Below are 17,632 nucleotides of genomic sequence, written 5' to 3' on the forward strand. Positions count from 1 at the left end.
TAAAGACAAGAGGCCGTCATTGTTATTAGCAGGTACGGCAAAACCTGGTGTCTGTACGAGCTGGTAGGATAAGTGGTCACTATGGTCTTCATCCCAAGGAGAATGCGTACAAAACACTTTGGCTAACCTGTCTTCCCTTAAAGCTTAACAATTCATTTCCAAATGCACACGCATAAATCACAATGCAATTTGCTCCTGCTAATTAGTCATCTTAAAAGGCACTGGTCTGGACCTTCCATAGTACCCATCAAATCAGCCAGTCCTCACAAAGCCTTGGATACACATCAGCTTTTCTTGGCCCAACGAGACATAGAAAATCAACTTTTCCATTCTGCAAAATTAGCTTCTATTTTGGCAACAAGTGCATATAAGAGCACAAAGCAAAAAAATCGTTGATTGAGTATTTTTCTCTCTCCTAGTCATGCAATTCTCACACAGCAAGCCCTTGGAACTTTTGTACTATGATCTTTCTTCATTACAATATGTCAAAAAATCATTCTTTGCTGTGCCTCACTAGGCCAGACAAAATATATCACAGAAAGTAGAAAATGGCTAACTGCTGCATAGTTAGTCCCTCCTGGACAGTTAGTTGTTCTAACCAGGGATCCTAGTTTTCTAATTACCACGGAAAACCATGGAAAAATGCAGAATTCACATTTTTCCATGACTTAATGAAAGCTTGGCAGTCTCCCGTGGCGAGCAGCACCGTTTCTGCTCTCTTTTATTTTTGCCATAGGTATTGCAGCTTAGCCAGTCAGCAATGGGGGGGAGGCTGCTGAATGGCCGAGAGGCAAAAAACGCAGCAAAAATAAGAGAGAGCAGAATGGTGCTGCTTGCTGCAGGACACTGCCAAGCTTTTGGTGGGTCATGGGAAAATGCAGAATCTGCCTTTTTCCACGGTTTTGTACTGAATGGAGCATGGCAAAGGTCGCAGAAAAACGTGGATTTTTGTGCGCTTTTAAATGGAGATTTTTCACTTTTTTCCCAAAAAAACTAAGATCCCTGGTTTTTACCAGTCCTTTGGGAGTGATAGATTAACCAGATTCTCCTGTGCTTTGCTACTTTGGGGTGACTTCTGAATTGCAGCTTGAGGTTATTGGGGAAAGTGTGAATGCTTGTAGCACTGGCTGCTTGCAAGCCCTTGCAGAGTACCATGGACCGGCCTGACCTCTGCCACTGGATGGTAGGTGCCACACATGAGCGGCCAGTTCTGCCTTCCAACCTCCGGCAAGTCCAATCTTGTTTTTTCAAAACACGTTCAGCAAAATGCAGCTCCTCGGCCTTCCAAGCCCACAGGGACCGACAAAAGCTGGGGATGGACAAGAATAGTAAAAGACTTCCCTACAAGCCTGCTGGCCTCTGCACTAATGGAAGCCAAGGATTTCTTTTTATTGTTTCATTTAAGCCTGTACCAGCTATCAGTCACACTACTTAAAGATGCCACATTTTTGGCACACGCCGCTGCCACCCAAACACTACAGAATGAAGAGCAGGGAAGCACTGTCCAACCAAACTAGCCTAGGGATGCCTTTCTCTGTCGTATTATCTCCTCAGCGGGAACAAGCACACGGCCTCGTCTACGCTCTGAATATGATTATATTCTGTATATTTATTGATAACCCCAAACCAAGGGCTTCTGATAGCACATGTGCAAAACAAGGGAGTGAGCTTACCTGGATAAGAGAAATGTTGAGCAGACTAAGTCTGAAGAGGTAGTTCCTGTATAAACAACAAGAAGAAACAAAAATTATTCAGTTACAGAAAACTTATGAGGGGCAGTCAACTATTTGGGGCTGAACAGTACAGTTATGCATTGCTAGAGGCATTGAGCTTTAAGCTGGGGAAACAAGTGTCCCCCCCAGTAGGTGTATTTCTTTAACAGTACTGGTGGAGGTCACCTCCACCTTCTTCTGGGCATGACAGTTAGGCTGCCCCAGTAGAACTATATCAGTTAAAAAGAGATTGCATCCACAACCAACACAGTTATATTGGCATATAATGTTCATCTGGACCAGAGCACTTTGATAAATGGCTTTACCTGGGAGCCAAAAGGCATATCCATCACACAGACTTCTGCCTGCAAAGAGATGTTGGTCAGGAACACGATGGGCACATCTACATGACATGCGTTAATGTGCATTAGCCTAAGTTTATGTGCATGAAGGGCAAGTGTTTACATGTGCACACCCTTAATGCACATTAAATTAGGCTAATCATGCCTAAATGCAATACCTGCAAATGCAGGTATCAAATTTAGGCGCAATTAGTTAATGCGCATTAACACACGTGTAGACACAACCCGGCACTAACTTTAGTGCTGGGTCTGCTCTGCCACTAGGAGGCTGGCTTGAGCCCAGCCCCAGGAAACATCCAGGGTCTGGGCTGCTGGCACCTGCCCAGGGGCCCTGCCCCCTAGGCTCCCCACCATGACCTCCCTTCTTTGGGCTTGAAGATCCAAAATACTGTAAATAGTTTCCCACTTGTAAGCAGGTTTTTTATTGTTGGTGGGTAGGCACAGTGATGGAGGAGCTCTGCTGGTTGAGGAGGGAGGGGAGAGGGGGTTCTGTTTGAGGGGAGAGGGGGGAGGGACTGGGGGTGGGTGTTGTGAGGGAAATAAAGTTTTTTTGTTTCACCCATGTGTGTGTCCTGAGAGTGGTGCTGGGGGGGGGGGGGGGAGTATGTGGGCAGTGGGGCAGGCAGGCTAGAGCAAGGAATGCAGGAGGAGGGGGGAGCACAGCCAGTGCCGTGGCCCCTGCTGGAGTGTGCATGACTGTCCTGGGTCCTGGGAAAGGGGGTGGCCTGCTGGGCCAGCACCATGGCCAGTAGGATCGTGGGGTGCTGGTCATCGCTGACAGGAACTGGGCCGGAACAGCATGGTACTGGGCATTGCTGGCAGGGGCTGGAGCATCCCTGGCATGGGGAGGCAGAGTGGGCAAGGAGGGTACCGCCGCATGCTGCTCCTGTGCTGGGCACGTAGCTCCTGAGCAAGGAAGGGGCTGGCCAGGGATCAGAGTTTCCTAGATTCATAGATTCATAGAAGTAGGGTCAGAAGGGACCCTACTTTTGTAGATCTTCTAGTCCGACCCCCTGCCCTGGGCAGGAGAGAAAACTGGGCTCAAATGACCCCAGCCAGGTAGACATCAAGCCTCCTCTTAAAGCCCCCCAGGGTAGAAGCCTGCACCACTTCTCTTGGAAGTTGGTTCCAGCTCCTAGCCGCCCTGACTGTGAAGTAGCGCCTCCTGATGTCTAGTCTAAACCTACTCTTTAACAACTTGTGGCCGTTATTCCTTGTTATGCCAGGGGGTGCTTGGGGAAACAAGGTCTCTCTCAAACCCTTCTGGTCCCCTAGTGAGTTTATAGATGGCCACCAGGTCCCCGCTCAGCCTTCTCTTGTGAAGGCTGAATAGGTTCAGGTCCCGCAGCCTCTTTTCATAGGGTCTGCCCTGTCCCCGGATCATGCGAGCAGCCCTCCTTTGGACCCTCTCCATGTTGTCCACATCCCTCCTGAACTGCGGGGCCTAGAACTGGACACAGTACTCCAGCTGCGGCCTGACCAGTGTCTCATAGAGGGGGAGGATCACCTCCTTGGCCCTGCCTGAGATGCATCTGTGGATGCATGACAAAGTACAATTAGCCCTACTGACCGTGACCTCGCATTGTCAGCCCATGTTTATCTTGGAGTCAGTAATGACTCCAAGATCTCTTTCTGCCACCGTGCTCTCGAGGAAGGAGTTTCCCAGTTTAACTTTAGTGTGAAGTCTCTGCACGGGTAGACACCTGCCAAAAAGTCATTAATGCCCATTAGCTTAATGTGCATTAAATTTAGTTGCACTTAAATGCATGTGTCATCAGCGAATTTGAACAGGCTGCTTTTTACCACATTGTCCAAGTCACTAATAAAGAAATTGAACAGTGCAGGCCCGAGGACCGAGCCCTGGGGGACTCCACTGCCCACTTCCCTCCAGGTTGAAAATGACCCATCCACTACCACCCTCTGAGTACAACCCTTCAGCCAATTTGCAATCCATCTCACTGTGTAGGCATCAATGCCACAGTCACCTAGTTTTTTAATGAGAATGGGGTGGAAGACCGTGTCAAAGGCCTTCCTGAAGTCCAGAAAGACTACATTCACTGTGACACCTGTGTCCAATGCTTTTGTGACCTGATTGTACAAGGCAATCAGGTTGGTCTGACAAGACCTGCCTCTAATGAAACCGTGCTGGTTGCCCTTGAGCAGATGGCTGCCAGGTGCTGGCAGCTGGCTCTGGCTTCAACATGGCTGCCAAGTGCTGACAGCCATGTGACAGGAAGCTAGAGCCCTCCCCCCCCCCAAGTGGCCACAGGGCCACATGGCAAGGCTACAGGGACGTGGGACTAACTTTAGTGTGAAGTCGCTGCACGTGTAGACACCTGCCAAAAATTTCTTAATGACTATTAGCTTAATGCGCATTAAATTTAGTTGCACTTAAATGCATGTGTAGCCAAAGAGGCTGACCTTTGCCCAACATAACTGGGCTAGCAGAAGCCCCTAGAGTAGACCAGAGGCCCACCTCTTCCTGAAATACTCTTTTGAAATGGGATATGGGTGTTTTTTTAAAGTGTTGCAGCCAGTCTGTAGCACACACTGTCCACATGGAAGAAGTTATTTTGACTTTCACATGCAAGATCTTGTTGTCCCCAGGGAAGTAAAGGGGTGTCAGGAAGAAAGCTCTTCCTCCTTGTAATCATATCCCCCTCTGTAAATCATGCAAGGCAAAAGTAACCAGTGTGATACCCTTTGAATGGGAGTCAGCTGCACTTACTCCATCTTGACTCATTCCCCAGTGCTAGTCACTTTCTAAAGACTTGATCAAGTTTGCCCATTCTTGTATCCTTCTCTGTAGATTTTGCTCAAATTCCACATGCAGTTTTAAGGGCTTAAACACCTGGTAGGTTTTATTTGCGAGTAAGTACATCCTCTGCTTCAGGGAACCTTGCAAGTTGAAACACACGGGGCCAGACCTGCAGCTGGCTTGCTGAAGTCAATGGCTCTACCTTGATCTACAGCAGCCTCGAGTGTGCTGCCTGGTGTGAGCACTCACCACAGAAGGAGTAACTTAAAGATTCTGCAATGACCTCCCGATCAATCCACATCAGAATTTGTACTACAACTTTTTCCATGCATGTGCTCACAAAATGCATCCCAGGTATCTTTCCATGTTAGCAATTATGATAATTTCTCCAGCAGTTTCTTTATAGGCTGAGAAACATCCTTCCTTCCCCTCCACCTGCATTATCTCTCAAGTATTTTGCTCTTTAAACTCTTTCTCCTCCTCTACAGACTGCCACAAATATGACGCCCCACTATAAGCAATGGGGCATATTAAGGTTACGTGCAGCAAGAACATCCCTCAGGTGAGCAGCAGAGTTTGCTTCAGCAGCACGGGCGCCTTGCACAGAAATTATCCTGCGGCTCCAGTACATAAGGCCTCGTGAAATAATCCTGCTCCTGGAGGAGTACATCGGAAGGCCTCAAGTCTTACAATACCCCAAGGAGGGAGGTCTCGTAACAACTGACTCGGAGTTGCTATCCTGTTGTTAAGCATGCTATTTAAATGCATTGATTTTGGAAGTCTTATAACACAGATTCCAGCTCCTTGTTTTAGTCTCATAAAACGCTGGACAGTTTGACTGAGTAATAAACTTTTAATATTAGATTTGTTTCCCCCTGATAGCACAGCGGAGCAGATGCAACCAAAAACTCTTAAAGGAAGAGGCACCATTCAAAGGGCAAGGTGGATTCCTCTGCACTCAACCAAAACAGCTGCGGGAAGAGAAGGGAGTCCATTTAAATGAAGGCAAGCTCAGGGTGCAGACAGATGACAGATTAACACCAGTATAACTTGCACTGGTTTTATATGCTGATGTAAGTAATCCTGGTGACCAAAGTAGACAGACAACCAGCTGTCCTGAGATAACACCAACTGAAGGCTGGTATTGCAGCTGGTCTCCATAGCTCACCCAGGATGAAATGGCCTAGAGCTGAGGACGCATTACATGCACGTTAGTATACACTCTGCCACTGTTAGTATACACTCTGCCACTACATAGTTACCTCTCGCTATCTAAGGTATAACTTCACACCAGAGTAGAGTGACTTTCACTGGTGCTGGGCTGAATGCTGTGCGTCTGCTCCACTTCTACGCCAGTGTCAAAATCAACCCTGCTGGGACCCTGGCACAAATCTGCGCCCTCCCATTTGCACTCATGACCATACGGCGCATGCACAAAGAAGGCTAAGAGAGGGAGACGTTCACAGTCTTAAATTTGTTAAAGGTTACTGCAAAGTGATTTAATATAAACTGCTTCCATCCAGTGATGGAGTACAGAAGTAACAGACTTAAACTGCAATTGGAGGTTAAGGTTAGACATTAGGGGACTTTTCCTAACTGGAAGGAAAGTTAAAGCCTAAAGTAAATTAACTAGGGACGATGAGCGATCTCCATTGCTGGAGATTTTAAGAGCAGGTTAGAGAAGCATCTGTCAGAAATGGTTTTGCTCTAGTTGATCCTGCCCTGGGGCAAGGGGTAACCAGATGACCTTCATGAGGTCCCTTCCAGCCTTATTTCCTATGAGTTAAATGTGAAGGGTAGTCAGGGAGCAGGTACCACGGGTAGAGCCGTTATCACAATAATCTTCCCAAATCTCCAGAGAACATCCCTTCCCTGCAAATGCAACCCTCTGGGACCGTCGCCAAGGAGTTCGATGTTTGCCATCTACCCACGGGGAAAAAAACGGGCTCCATTTACAAGCACAGAGATTTCTTTTCTTTCCTCCTCCTCAGCAAAAGGTTTGTCCTTTCTCACCTCCCCATCAGACAGAAGAGCTCTGGCAGCTGGATTATGCCTTCACAGAAACACCTTTGTGCTCCTTTAGCACGCAGTATATAAGCAGTGCCGCCAGCAGAGCAGAGGCCAGGCTAGGACCCAGCTCCTTTTCGGGTACCACTGCTGGCCTGGCAGAAGTGAAAAAGCAGTAACGATGCCCTTTGAAAAGTCAGCGAACGAAACTCTGCGAGAAGATCTGCTGAGTACGGCAGTCCTGTTTTCACACGGTTACTTCCAGGAGAAGTGCAATTTAAGGCCCTGAACAACCCCATCACTTGAACATGCATGCCAATACCTCGGGTTGCCCCACTGACTTCAGTGGCCTGTGCCCATGGTCTAAGTTACGTGCCACCGCAAATCTCGGGAGTGGAGTTTAAAGTAAAGGAAAATATTTGCACGCAGGGTCCGTATGTGAAGCCACAGGGAGTTTGAGCCCCACTCACCTATGCCCCTCCTCACTTTTATTTCCTTGGTAAACTTCAGTCAGTTCCTTTCTATAAACTATTAATAAAAGGAAACACACTTGGGGTAGACCAAATCTGGCAAAAAATAGCTAATTATCAGACGCAACTAAATTCTCCTTTGCAGCATCTCTACCTTGTAGCTCCAGAATAAGCCGTGTACATCGTTTTAAAGGGATAGGACCGTATTCTGCCGACCTTCCCATCCTGACCTGTCACATCCACGGGGTTGCTGTATCCTGGTAAACCAGTTGTCATTGTTTTACTCCAGAGCTGGCTGTGTTTCAGTGGTGCGTGGATAGAAGATTATACTCGGTAAGTGCTTTTGAGAGGAACGGCACCGGGTCTATTCTAAGCGCTAATTATTATTGCTAAACCTTACTACGCACAGAGGTCAGCGCACTTCTAAAAATTCCCTGACTGTTAATTATTTGTCTTACAATAGCACGGCGAAGTCTCACCTGAGACTGAGGTCCTCTTGTGAATGCCCTCAGAGTAAGAGCAAAACCGTGCCTTGCAAAGGAGCTTACAGTTCAAACCCTGAGGGGTTCTCCACCTCTTTAGACTCAAGGCCCCCTTTATAATTATTACATTTAGCGGCACCGTCTGTGGAAGTGGGCAGAAGGACCCCCTCCCTTTCTCCATGCAAGGAAGATACCACCCCCTTTCCAGCCTTTGCCCTAACAAATGAAGCCCAAGGGTACCCCTCATCCAGTGGCAATTGCTGTATCCTGCCTGCGGTGTCATTCCCATTTCACAGATGGGGAACTAAACAAAGAGAGGTTAAAGCAACGTGTCCAAGGCCAGACAGGAAGTCAGTGGCAGAATTGGGTACCAAACCCTGATTTCCTGCTTCCCCAGTTTGACTCTCTAAGTGGCCTCTCCAGGGCTCCAGTTCAGGACAGTGAAAAACTTAACTTTAACCGCATGCTTTAAGGGAATTCAGGCACATGTTCAGTCCTATCCCAACCTGTGGCCTACACCCTGTTTTATTTGCAGGTGTTCTGGAGGGCCGCTCTAGTACAAAGCCTGTGAATACAAAGCATGTAGTAACTGGCTGCATAATTTGTATTTGGCCGGTTTGAAAACTGACAGTGCCTGGCACCGCCCAGGGTAAGTACTGGGGCATAACGGGAGCTGTGTAGAGGCCCCTTAAAAAAGGGGCAAAACCCACTTAATTCTTGCAAATAACCTTCCAGCATCAAAGTTATGAACCAGCTGCTCCCTGCGGCCAAGCACACCTTGGCTGAACTCTGTAACATGCTGCCCACGCTCGCTCCCAAACTGCCTGGCTTCAGATTCGTTTTATGGTGAAGGCAAGTGTGTCATTTCCCATGTCGCTGAGCTACAGGGCTGCAAGGCAAACCGGGCATTGCTAATGGGAAACCACTTAACATGATCTAGAATAAAAGCAGAGATCTCCTCTAAGGGGCTTATAGGAATTTCACAATGTACTTCTGGCAAACAGATTTGTGCTGTGCTCTCTGCAAAGCCCTCTTTTCAGGGGCTTATGCTATGTGTCAGCACTCTACTTACTGATGACAAGAAAACTTCCTTCTCATTAAAAGAAATCCTCATCCTGAGCTTGGGGGATGAGCAGGGCAACAAGTTAGTGCCATGGTGTACACTGGAGCGTAATGAATCAGCTACTCTAAGTGTACACACTTACCAGTGGCAACTACAAAAAGGTTCACATCTTTCATCCCCAGGTAAGCTGCCTTGCATGCATCGAGACATCAAGAGGCAGGGGTGTGCATTTGGACCAGTTCTCAGCCTTTTTAGATTCAAGGCATCCCTCAGAAAATAATAACTCTTCCTTTTCACATGTTCTGTTGTTCACTCATTTCACTCCATTTTTGACTATGGAAAGATAATACAGCTCTTTTTCTACTGCAAACATCTCAGAAAGACCGCGGCAGGTCAGAATGCTTTTAACACTATGGATTCCTTATCTGAAACCTCAGGGTTTCACTTGTGAATCATGTTTGCACACCTAACCATGCAAACAGCAACTCACAGCACCCCTGAAAGGACCTCCCGGCACCCGTAGGGTGCCACACCATGGATTCAGGCAGTTATCTTGAAGTTTGAGCTTTGCTTCTGCCCATATTTATCCAAGCTTGCCTCTCTCTACGCCCAAACAAGCCAACTCAGCTGTGCTTCAGAACAATCTCTGCTGAATAACACAAAGCCACAAGATCTTCCAAGGCTGGTGGTTACCAGGACTCACACAGGCAAATAATAATGTTTGTAAACTTTAAAAATTATGGTTGGGGGCATTCATTCATTAGGAATCAACCGTGATGGATCTGTATAGCGGGTGCAGCCGCGAGGAGAAGCTAGAGGCTGTAAGTCTATTAGTTCTGCTTTGGTAAGGGGTATTTGCTGTTTGTACAGCACCGAGCACAACCGGGGTCCTGGTCCATGGTGGAGGGCCCTAGCTGCTACTGCAATGCCAACTTAGCAACAATGTTAATTAAGGGAGCTGGGGACAGTGGGCCAGGCAAGAACAAGACACAGGCTTACACACAGGACAAATCCTAATCCCTTTTTCTGGCATCCTCCGAGAAGCCGCATGGCTGGGATTGAGCACTGGGCTGGGAGCCAGGAATTCCTGACTTCTCTTCCCATTGCAGCAGTGAGAGCCGGTGAGAGTACTTTGTACTTGGACAACGCATTGCAAACCCAGCTCAGCCAAGCTCCACGACCCCCTGGAAGTCGGTAAGGATCAGCCCCCGCGTCTACAGAGCTTACGCAAGCTCCCCACAAGCGAGTCAGGGATGGACTCCGGGCCCCAGGTCTCCCGATGGCCAAACCCCATTCTTGTCAGGCCTGCAGACTTGGACCCAGGGCCATAGCCTGACCTGCGCAGCCAACCCACTGCTCTTTCCAAGGCTTTCTTAAGCTTTCAGCAGTGCCCAAAACACTGCCCATGCCTGGATCCCCGTGTGGCTAGCTCCTATCACTCGATCCTCCTCCTGTATAAGATTAGGAACAGGAAAGATCTGGGTAACAGGGCTAAGACAGCACCTCTGGTAACTCTGCTGCTCCTGACCTCCTGGTTTCCCGACTCAGCTGGCTGGTGGATTTTGTTCTCCTCTGAGTCCCCTGGCTCCCTGGCGCAGGCTGCTAGACTTCACGTATCTCTTGACCCCCTGGGTTCCTAATTTGGATTGCCCCAAAATCCGGTTGCCTTCCCTGACTCTGCTTTGTATCCACATACAAATATTAAATATTAGGAAAAAACATTAGGACGGTGGTGAAGCATTAGGAGGTCGTGGAAGCTCCATCCTTGGAGGGCTTTAAGACCCGGCTCTACAAAGCCCTGGCTGGGATGATGTAGCTGGGGCTGGTCCTGCTTGGAGCACGGGGTGGGCTAGATGTGACCTCCTGACGTCCCTTCCACCCTCATTTCTATGTTTCTATGATACAGTTACCTGGATCCCCAGCTGGCCCCCAGGCCTGCCTGCTCACATCCCAGCATTGACATCACTGAGCTAAAATTGTCAAACACACAGCCTGTGGGTCGGATCCAGCTTACTGGCCCAGGTCACCCAGCCCGCAGGCTTTTGCCCTGGATCTGAGCACGGTGGTGGGGCTTCCTGCACGGCCCCAGAGACAGCAGCATCGAGCAACACCGCAGGCAGGAGCTTTGCCACCGGGAGCAGAGCCTGGGCAAAAGACTTGGCTCGCTGGGCTCTGACCACAGCGCTGCTAGGGCTGCCTGTGCCCAGCTCTCTGCCCAGGCGTTGCCCATGGTACTGCTTGGGCTGTCTGCACCTCAGTTCTCCATGGGACGTGGGCTGTTGCCATACACGTGCACGCACAATATTCGAAACCTCTACTCTCCATTAAAGACTGTGCCCCTGTTGAAGCCACGAAGCAGACTTTTAAGATCGCTGCCCAGGCCTTTGGGCCCGCCAAGAGACCTCTGGTACACAAGAGTGATTCCCAGCTTCCTCCTCAGATAGGGCTGATTTCACGCTCCTCCATCAAGCCACGCAACCAGCCTTCCACAAACGCCGCTCTACCAATTCATATACAAGGCCCAGCATACAGATACCAAGGAAAAGTTTTTCATACATTTCATAGACATTACGGCTGGAAGGGAGCTCAGAGGATCATCGAGTCTAGCCCCCCTGCCCCAGGGCAGGAAGGCAGCAGGGGTCATAGGGCCCCAGCAAAATAAGCATCCCGAGCTGGTCTTCCTTCACTTCGCTTGCAACCTGCAGCCTTCATTGGCCAGTCGATTTGTTTCAACTGAGAAAAAAAAAAATCAAAAAACCAGGTCTGGCACATCATTCGTTCTTAAAAATCAATAGCATCTCAGCAGAGGACTGAGCTAAATGGCACACAATAATATGATGCAGTTACTGTATGAGCAATTGCTTTTCCCAAAGCAACATCTCGCTGCGATGCGTCTGGCTACAGCCGAGGCTTCTTAAACGGGACGCTCTTGTAGGCAGCGTATCGTGCCGATGAAATAGCTTCCAAATTAAGAACGAAGCCCACTGAGCAGTGCAGGGCTGCGCATTCGTGGCGGTGGGGTACTCTGCAGTAGTGATGAGACTGCAACTCGGGTTCCTCCGGGCCCTGAAGCAGCCACTGGATCCTCATATAAGGCTCCAGACCTATATGAGAGGCTAGACAGGGACAGCACGTAGACAGGTGGGCTCAACGCCACACTGTCATTCTGGATCCAAAGGCAAAGATAAGCAGTGACAAGCAAAGGGATCACAGTATCTTAGAAGTCATCATACCACAGGCTAAGCCATTCCAAAATCTTGCATGTTCACAATTGGGAAGAGTATGGAGGGAATAGGATTTGGGACAAGTTGGCAGAAAAACTCCATAACTGTGTCCCTTTATTTTATGCTCTGATTAGGAAAGTTTTTCTCAACCTTTTTAGACTTGAGGCACCCCTGGACAGACTCCAGGCACCCCTCAGAAAATGCCAGCTCTTCCTTTTCAGACTTTTTTGACAACAGAAAAATAACAGAGTGGGGTTTTTTCTGTTACAAAGAAATCAGGGGAAAAAAACACTATTATGGATTTCTGTTTGACATCACTGGGTTTATCTCGTGAATCGTGTTTGCAAACCTAACAGTGCTAACACTGTGTAGCACCCTTGAAAGTATTGCAAGGCACCCCAAGGTGCTGTGGCACCCTGGTTGAGAATCACTGGGCTAGGAGGTTATTAGGATACAATCACTGGGTTAGGAGGTTATCCCACCCTACCTTCTCTCTCCCAGAGCAGGGCTCTTCCCTCCACTATTCAGGCATTATAGCCATCTCAAGACTGAAAATATATGAAAATATTCCTAAGGAGACTACCCCACACTCAAATCCATCCCAGTGCAGGCAGGCTCCTGCCAGGCCGTCTGCCCTTCTTGCATGCCACTACTTTTGCTGCCCAGGCCACCTTGAGTAATTCGTCTCAAATCTTTACGTCACTCAGGTATTTTACAGCTGGATATGGAAGTGCATTGCAAGCTACCTTAGGTGACCCTGGATATATCCAACCGTCCTATTGCTTTCGTTAAAACTAGGATGTTTCTAGCTGTACAAGGCCCAGCTACTCGGCATCCAGTGGTGCAGGAGGGCAGAAGGGGGTACATTGGAAGCAACCCTCTAGAGCTCTTGGGAAGGGAAAAAAAAACCCCATTGTGACCTTGCATTTGCTTATATCCAATTGTCCGGAACATCATCTTTCGACTTGATGTTCCTCTGCGGGCTACTAGAAGCAAGTGAGTCTCTCACGGGCAGTTGGTTTTGTGAGAGGGAATCACCAGTATTCATTTTGTCTGCCGTACAAGACACGTCTGCAGCCTCGCCCCAACTGGGGATGTCAGGGCACTTTTCTGATTCTCCGGTTGTCGTTCACACGGACCCGGTTGGGGGGGGTCGCACTAGGAGACATCCAAGAGCCTGTTCTCCTTCTGTTGACTGCGGTGATAATTACCAGCTTAGACAGCTTATTTGCAGAGATGTAACCGGTGCCACCCAGCAGCTGAATTATTTCCCTGGAGGAAGCAGAGAAATGGACTTGCAGTGGCCGCTGTCACAGCCTCCCTTCCTTCTGTGACTCCTGGAGCAAGGCTCATTGGCTCTGCCAGAGCAGCAACATCTTCTGTTCGCCGGCCAGGCCCAGCTACCTGAGCCTGCTCCAGCACAGCCTTTCATTTCATTTCATTTCTTCAGAACTAATTAAAATCCCCTGTCCTGCGCTCTGGGCAAACATACAAATTCTACGTAGGAGGGGAAAAAAGTTCTACATTGAACAAATCAGGCCCTGATCCAAAATTCCCAGAATCCCCGAAGTAATGCATTCATCCCTCCCCACCTCCTGGAGGGAGAGATGCAATGAATCTCAGCGCTCGGCAAAGCCAGGCTCCTGCAGGCAAGGTCGAGGAGTCCAGCTCCAAAGCCAAGCGTCGCTCGCGTGTAAGGGGGTCTACAGCCCCTTCTGGTTTAACATAGGACTAAGCGGATCTCGGCTGATGCCATACCACGGGAGAAAGAGGTCTGAACTACGCGAGGCTCAACCCACATTGGTTTCTTCTGTAGAGAAATGCCAAGCCTCACTAATTAAGGTCCTAACTAGCTGTAATGTCATGCCTCATGCTTCCCACCTTCACCACGGATCCCTGAATGCAGACAGCCGAGCGGTTTCTTAAATCACTACACTTGCCCTCTGGACGTCACTATTAATTTCAAGTCGGAGCCTGTCTTTCTTGGATTAATCGCTCCGCTAGACCTCTTCCATATCCGACACCACCGGGATGCGACTGAAACCAGAGAGTCCCTTTGCTCTGCTAGGACCAAGCCATGCCAGGAACGGGTATTTGTTTCCCCTTGGAGCGTCTGCGACAGATTTCAGGCGCCCTCCTACAATCTGGATGGTCTCATGCTCAATCTCATGCTTTCTGCTTGCTCACATCCCCGTTAATACTTCAACTGGCAAAGTCATTTCTCAGCCAGACGCGACCCTGTACGGCAGGCAGGCTGGCACAATTCTGACGGATTGTATTAGGAGTTATCCTAATGAGTGGCAGTAACCTGTCCCCGTGAAACACTGGGTCATAGTCTACGGTTTCCTGCATCCTGACCCTAATGACAACATGTGATTGTAAGTCCTATTCAACCCCTCCTAGCGCCTCTGTTAAATGAGGATGATGATGAGGTATTTGGGTTTTCTTCTTTAAGGTGCACATGGCCTGACTGAGCACTCACCGCTCCAACTGAAATCACTGCACTGAGAAACACTGGGCCATTGAAGATGCCAAGCTGAGGAAGGATGTCCCAGCAGCTGAGATATTAGAAGATGGAAATTCAAGACTTCCTGTGTGGGTTTCGGAAAAATCCCTTCATTTCCCTCAGTCCCCCATCTATGGAGCAACCCTGAGTCCCAAGAATGGTGCAAGGCCAAAACTGCAGGATACTCGGATACTACAGCAGTGGGAAGCACCTTGGACAGACTCACAGTTATGACCAAGCCCTTTGGTGTATTCCCACATGCTCCAAACCTGCCGATAAATTCCTGCACCAGGACTTTTACCACCGAACCAACTTCTTTTTTTTTAAAGAGCTCAACCCCACGCAGCACAATTTACTACTGCTTTTCTTTTTCAGGTTCTTTTTAGGGTTCACTGGCAAGGCAGACAGGCTGGGGTGGTGTGGGCGCTAAGGTATATGATTGACGGTCCAGGGACGGCAAATCTGATGCCGGAGCAGAAGCGCTCGTGGTGCAGCCATGTCTGAATCGAATGAATGAGCAAATTCTGCCAAATACCCTACCACAAGGACAAGGACACAAGGAGGAACAGGCAGTCTAGCAGTAGGTATGACTGAAGATGTCCATGGGGTGGAAGTGATATTTTCCAAGCGGCACAGGCTTCGCAAGTTTTACTGCTCTGCGCTAGACCTTTCTGCCGACGAGCTCTGTGAAACCCAAGAGCCACGTGGATGCTGACACCTGAGACACTAAACTTCAAGGTACCAGAGCTCTCAAGAGAGTCTCAATCAAGCCTGGATACCAAGATGAATTTATAATCCTACCCCACTGGAACTTGGGTCATCCATACGGGACATCGGTCCTGTTCATTCAGTCTTGAGCTATTCAGCTATGTTAATACAAAATCTTCTGAATGTCTGTTCATCCAGAGGGCCCAGCAGGATGCTGGCACGGGGCGTATCCAGGCTAATCAGGGATCAGATCCATTGCAAGGTAAAGCAGTAGCCCCGTCGCACATGTTTTCATAGCAGGAAATAGGTCTACTGACCTGCTCCATAATACGCACTTTGGGTATTATATGCTAGCCAAAATGACCCACCCTTCTGGCTCAAGGCAATGCGATGCCTACTTACCAAACACTGAGCGGTGCGTTCAAGACAGCTCCTGATCAGGTCTGAAAATGACTGCATAAGCAAAAGCGCACAGCCCCACCTCGCTAGCAGCTACACCCCGTGTGTACCCGAGATCACCCGTTTGGTGAAACCCTCTCTCTGTGTCAGGTCAGCGTCTCATTAGCACAGCATCAGTCACTCCCCTCCAAGCAGTGGCCTTCGTTGTGACGCACGGCTACGCCACGGCCTGCTGTGCTTCCACACCTGCACGAATGCCAGAAGAGACAAACATTTTTCATTTTAGCTCCCGATGGATCTGGCAGTCTCTTTGGCAGACTGAACAAAGGAAGGCATCCTGTTGTGATGCTTTCTGGCTGCTTTTCCGCAGCGGCAGCTCTTCTTGCTAAGAAAGGACAACCTTCTTATCAAGGTGTCTCGCGTCCATGCTCCCAGCAGGCCCTTGCCCCCAGCAGCGTCCTTCTGGGAGAAGTCAGTTGTCTCCCTTCAGGTCTCCCTGCCCCTCTCTGTGCATCCGTTTGCCTGGCTCCTGTCCTCCTGTTTTGTCCAAGCTGTTTCCCTTCAGTTTGCAGCTCTGCCAGACTTCTCGCACGGCATCTCAGCTGTCCCCTGTTCAGCCTTTTATTTTCTTTGATTGGCTATAATATAATCCGTGTAGCGTCTCTCATAGCAAACTTCCTTCTCTGATGCTATCGTCATGCGGCAGATAATGAAATAATCGAAGGCAGCGAGTCCCAAGACCTGCTTTAAACAACTGGTAAGAGTCCACTACTAAGTCTTGCACCTGCTCCACAAAACCCTTTCGACCTTTCCCTAGGTTACGGCTCCCTGAACTGAGTTCAACAGCAGGCAAAGACTGTCAGTTCAAATGGGTGCTTTAATGCATCTTTTAATTTATCACTCTCACATTTCCCCTCAAATTACTCCACTACATGCATCCCTTGCTTACCCTGTGAATTAGGAAATTTAGGTTGTCTCCCTCATTAAACCAATTTATTCTGAAGAAGCTCATTCAAGTTGCTCTGCCCAATCCATTCACCAATTTTATAACACCACCAGAAGAACAATACCCCAATCTGCCCAGCCTTTGTTCTGGTATTTGGAGTAATCTTCTCCTTGGCTGACTTGTCATGGCTGCATCTTGATCTGTAATGTGTATCTGTAATAAAAGCAATATCTCATTATGCGACACCCATCTGTAAGGCACGGGCGCCAATTTCTTTCCCATTACATTGAGGCTTCAGATTTTCTGGTAGTGCAAATACCGCCTGGGTTCATAAACGCAGCCTGTCCACAAGGAATGCTGCACAGCAAAGTTAAATCTGAAGTCTAATAATGGGAAAAAAAAGAATTACAAAGAAAGACAATAAGAGCGCCACATCATGTTATTACAGAGGCGGCCTCTTCATAGTCAAGACTACAATCAGGATCCTTTATCAAGCTTTACCCCTTATATTAGCTCTTCCTCTTATGGCTTTGGCTTGAAAGACTTGCTTGGTCTGGAAAATCCCAAGTGTATTCTTCAAGACAAAAGGGAATGTTTTACAAAGAACAGAGAATATTGAAAATGTCCCCCAAATCATGAGATTTTATACACGCACGCACACACACATATACATATGTCTAATCAATCTCATGCTGTATATCTCAATATACGTACATATGCAGATATGTACATATATTGAGATATTAATCTCATATCTCCCAATATGCATATCTACACATTGATATATACATATGTCTAATCAATCTCAAAACATATGTGTGTAGATGTGTGTGTGTATGTGTGTATATAAAATCTCATGAACCCCTCCAAGTACCCTATATATAGGCTCACATTTGTGAGAGCCCGGCAGGACAAATTATGCTGAGGGGAAACCAGCACGGGTTCGTGGCAGGCAGATCGTGCCTGACCAATCTAGTCTCTTTTTATGACCAGGT

At 48.4% G+C, this 17,632-nt stretch overlaps 1 protein-coding gene across 2 annotated transcripts in view; it reads right to left on the reverse strand.

Annotated features, from left to right (window-relative positions):
* Window positions 1-17,632, reverse strand: part of SEMA5B (semaphorin 5B) — a 244,427-nt gene that overhangs the window by 132,596 nt on the left and 94,199 nt on the right. For both annotated transcript variants that reach the window (XM_019554058.1, XM_019554059.1), the window contains exon 4: window positions 1,674-1,719. In XM_019554058.1, coding sequence (XP_019409603.1) covers window positions 1,674-1,719 — 46 coding nt within the window. The remainder of the gene's footprint in view (window positions 1-1,673; window positions 1,720-17,632) is intronic.

Source organism: Crocodylus porosus, unplaced genomic scaffold (assembly GCF_001723895.1).
Source record: "Crocodylus porosus isolate Cpor-Errol unplaced genomic scaffold, CroPor_comp1, whole genome shotgun sequence".
NCBI classification, from domain to species: domain Eukaryota; kingdom Metazoa; phylum Chordata; order Crocodylia; family Crocodylidae; genus Crocodylus; species Crocodylus porosus.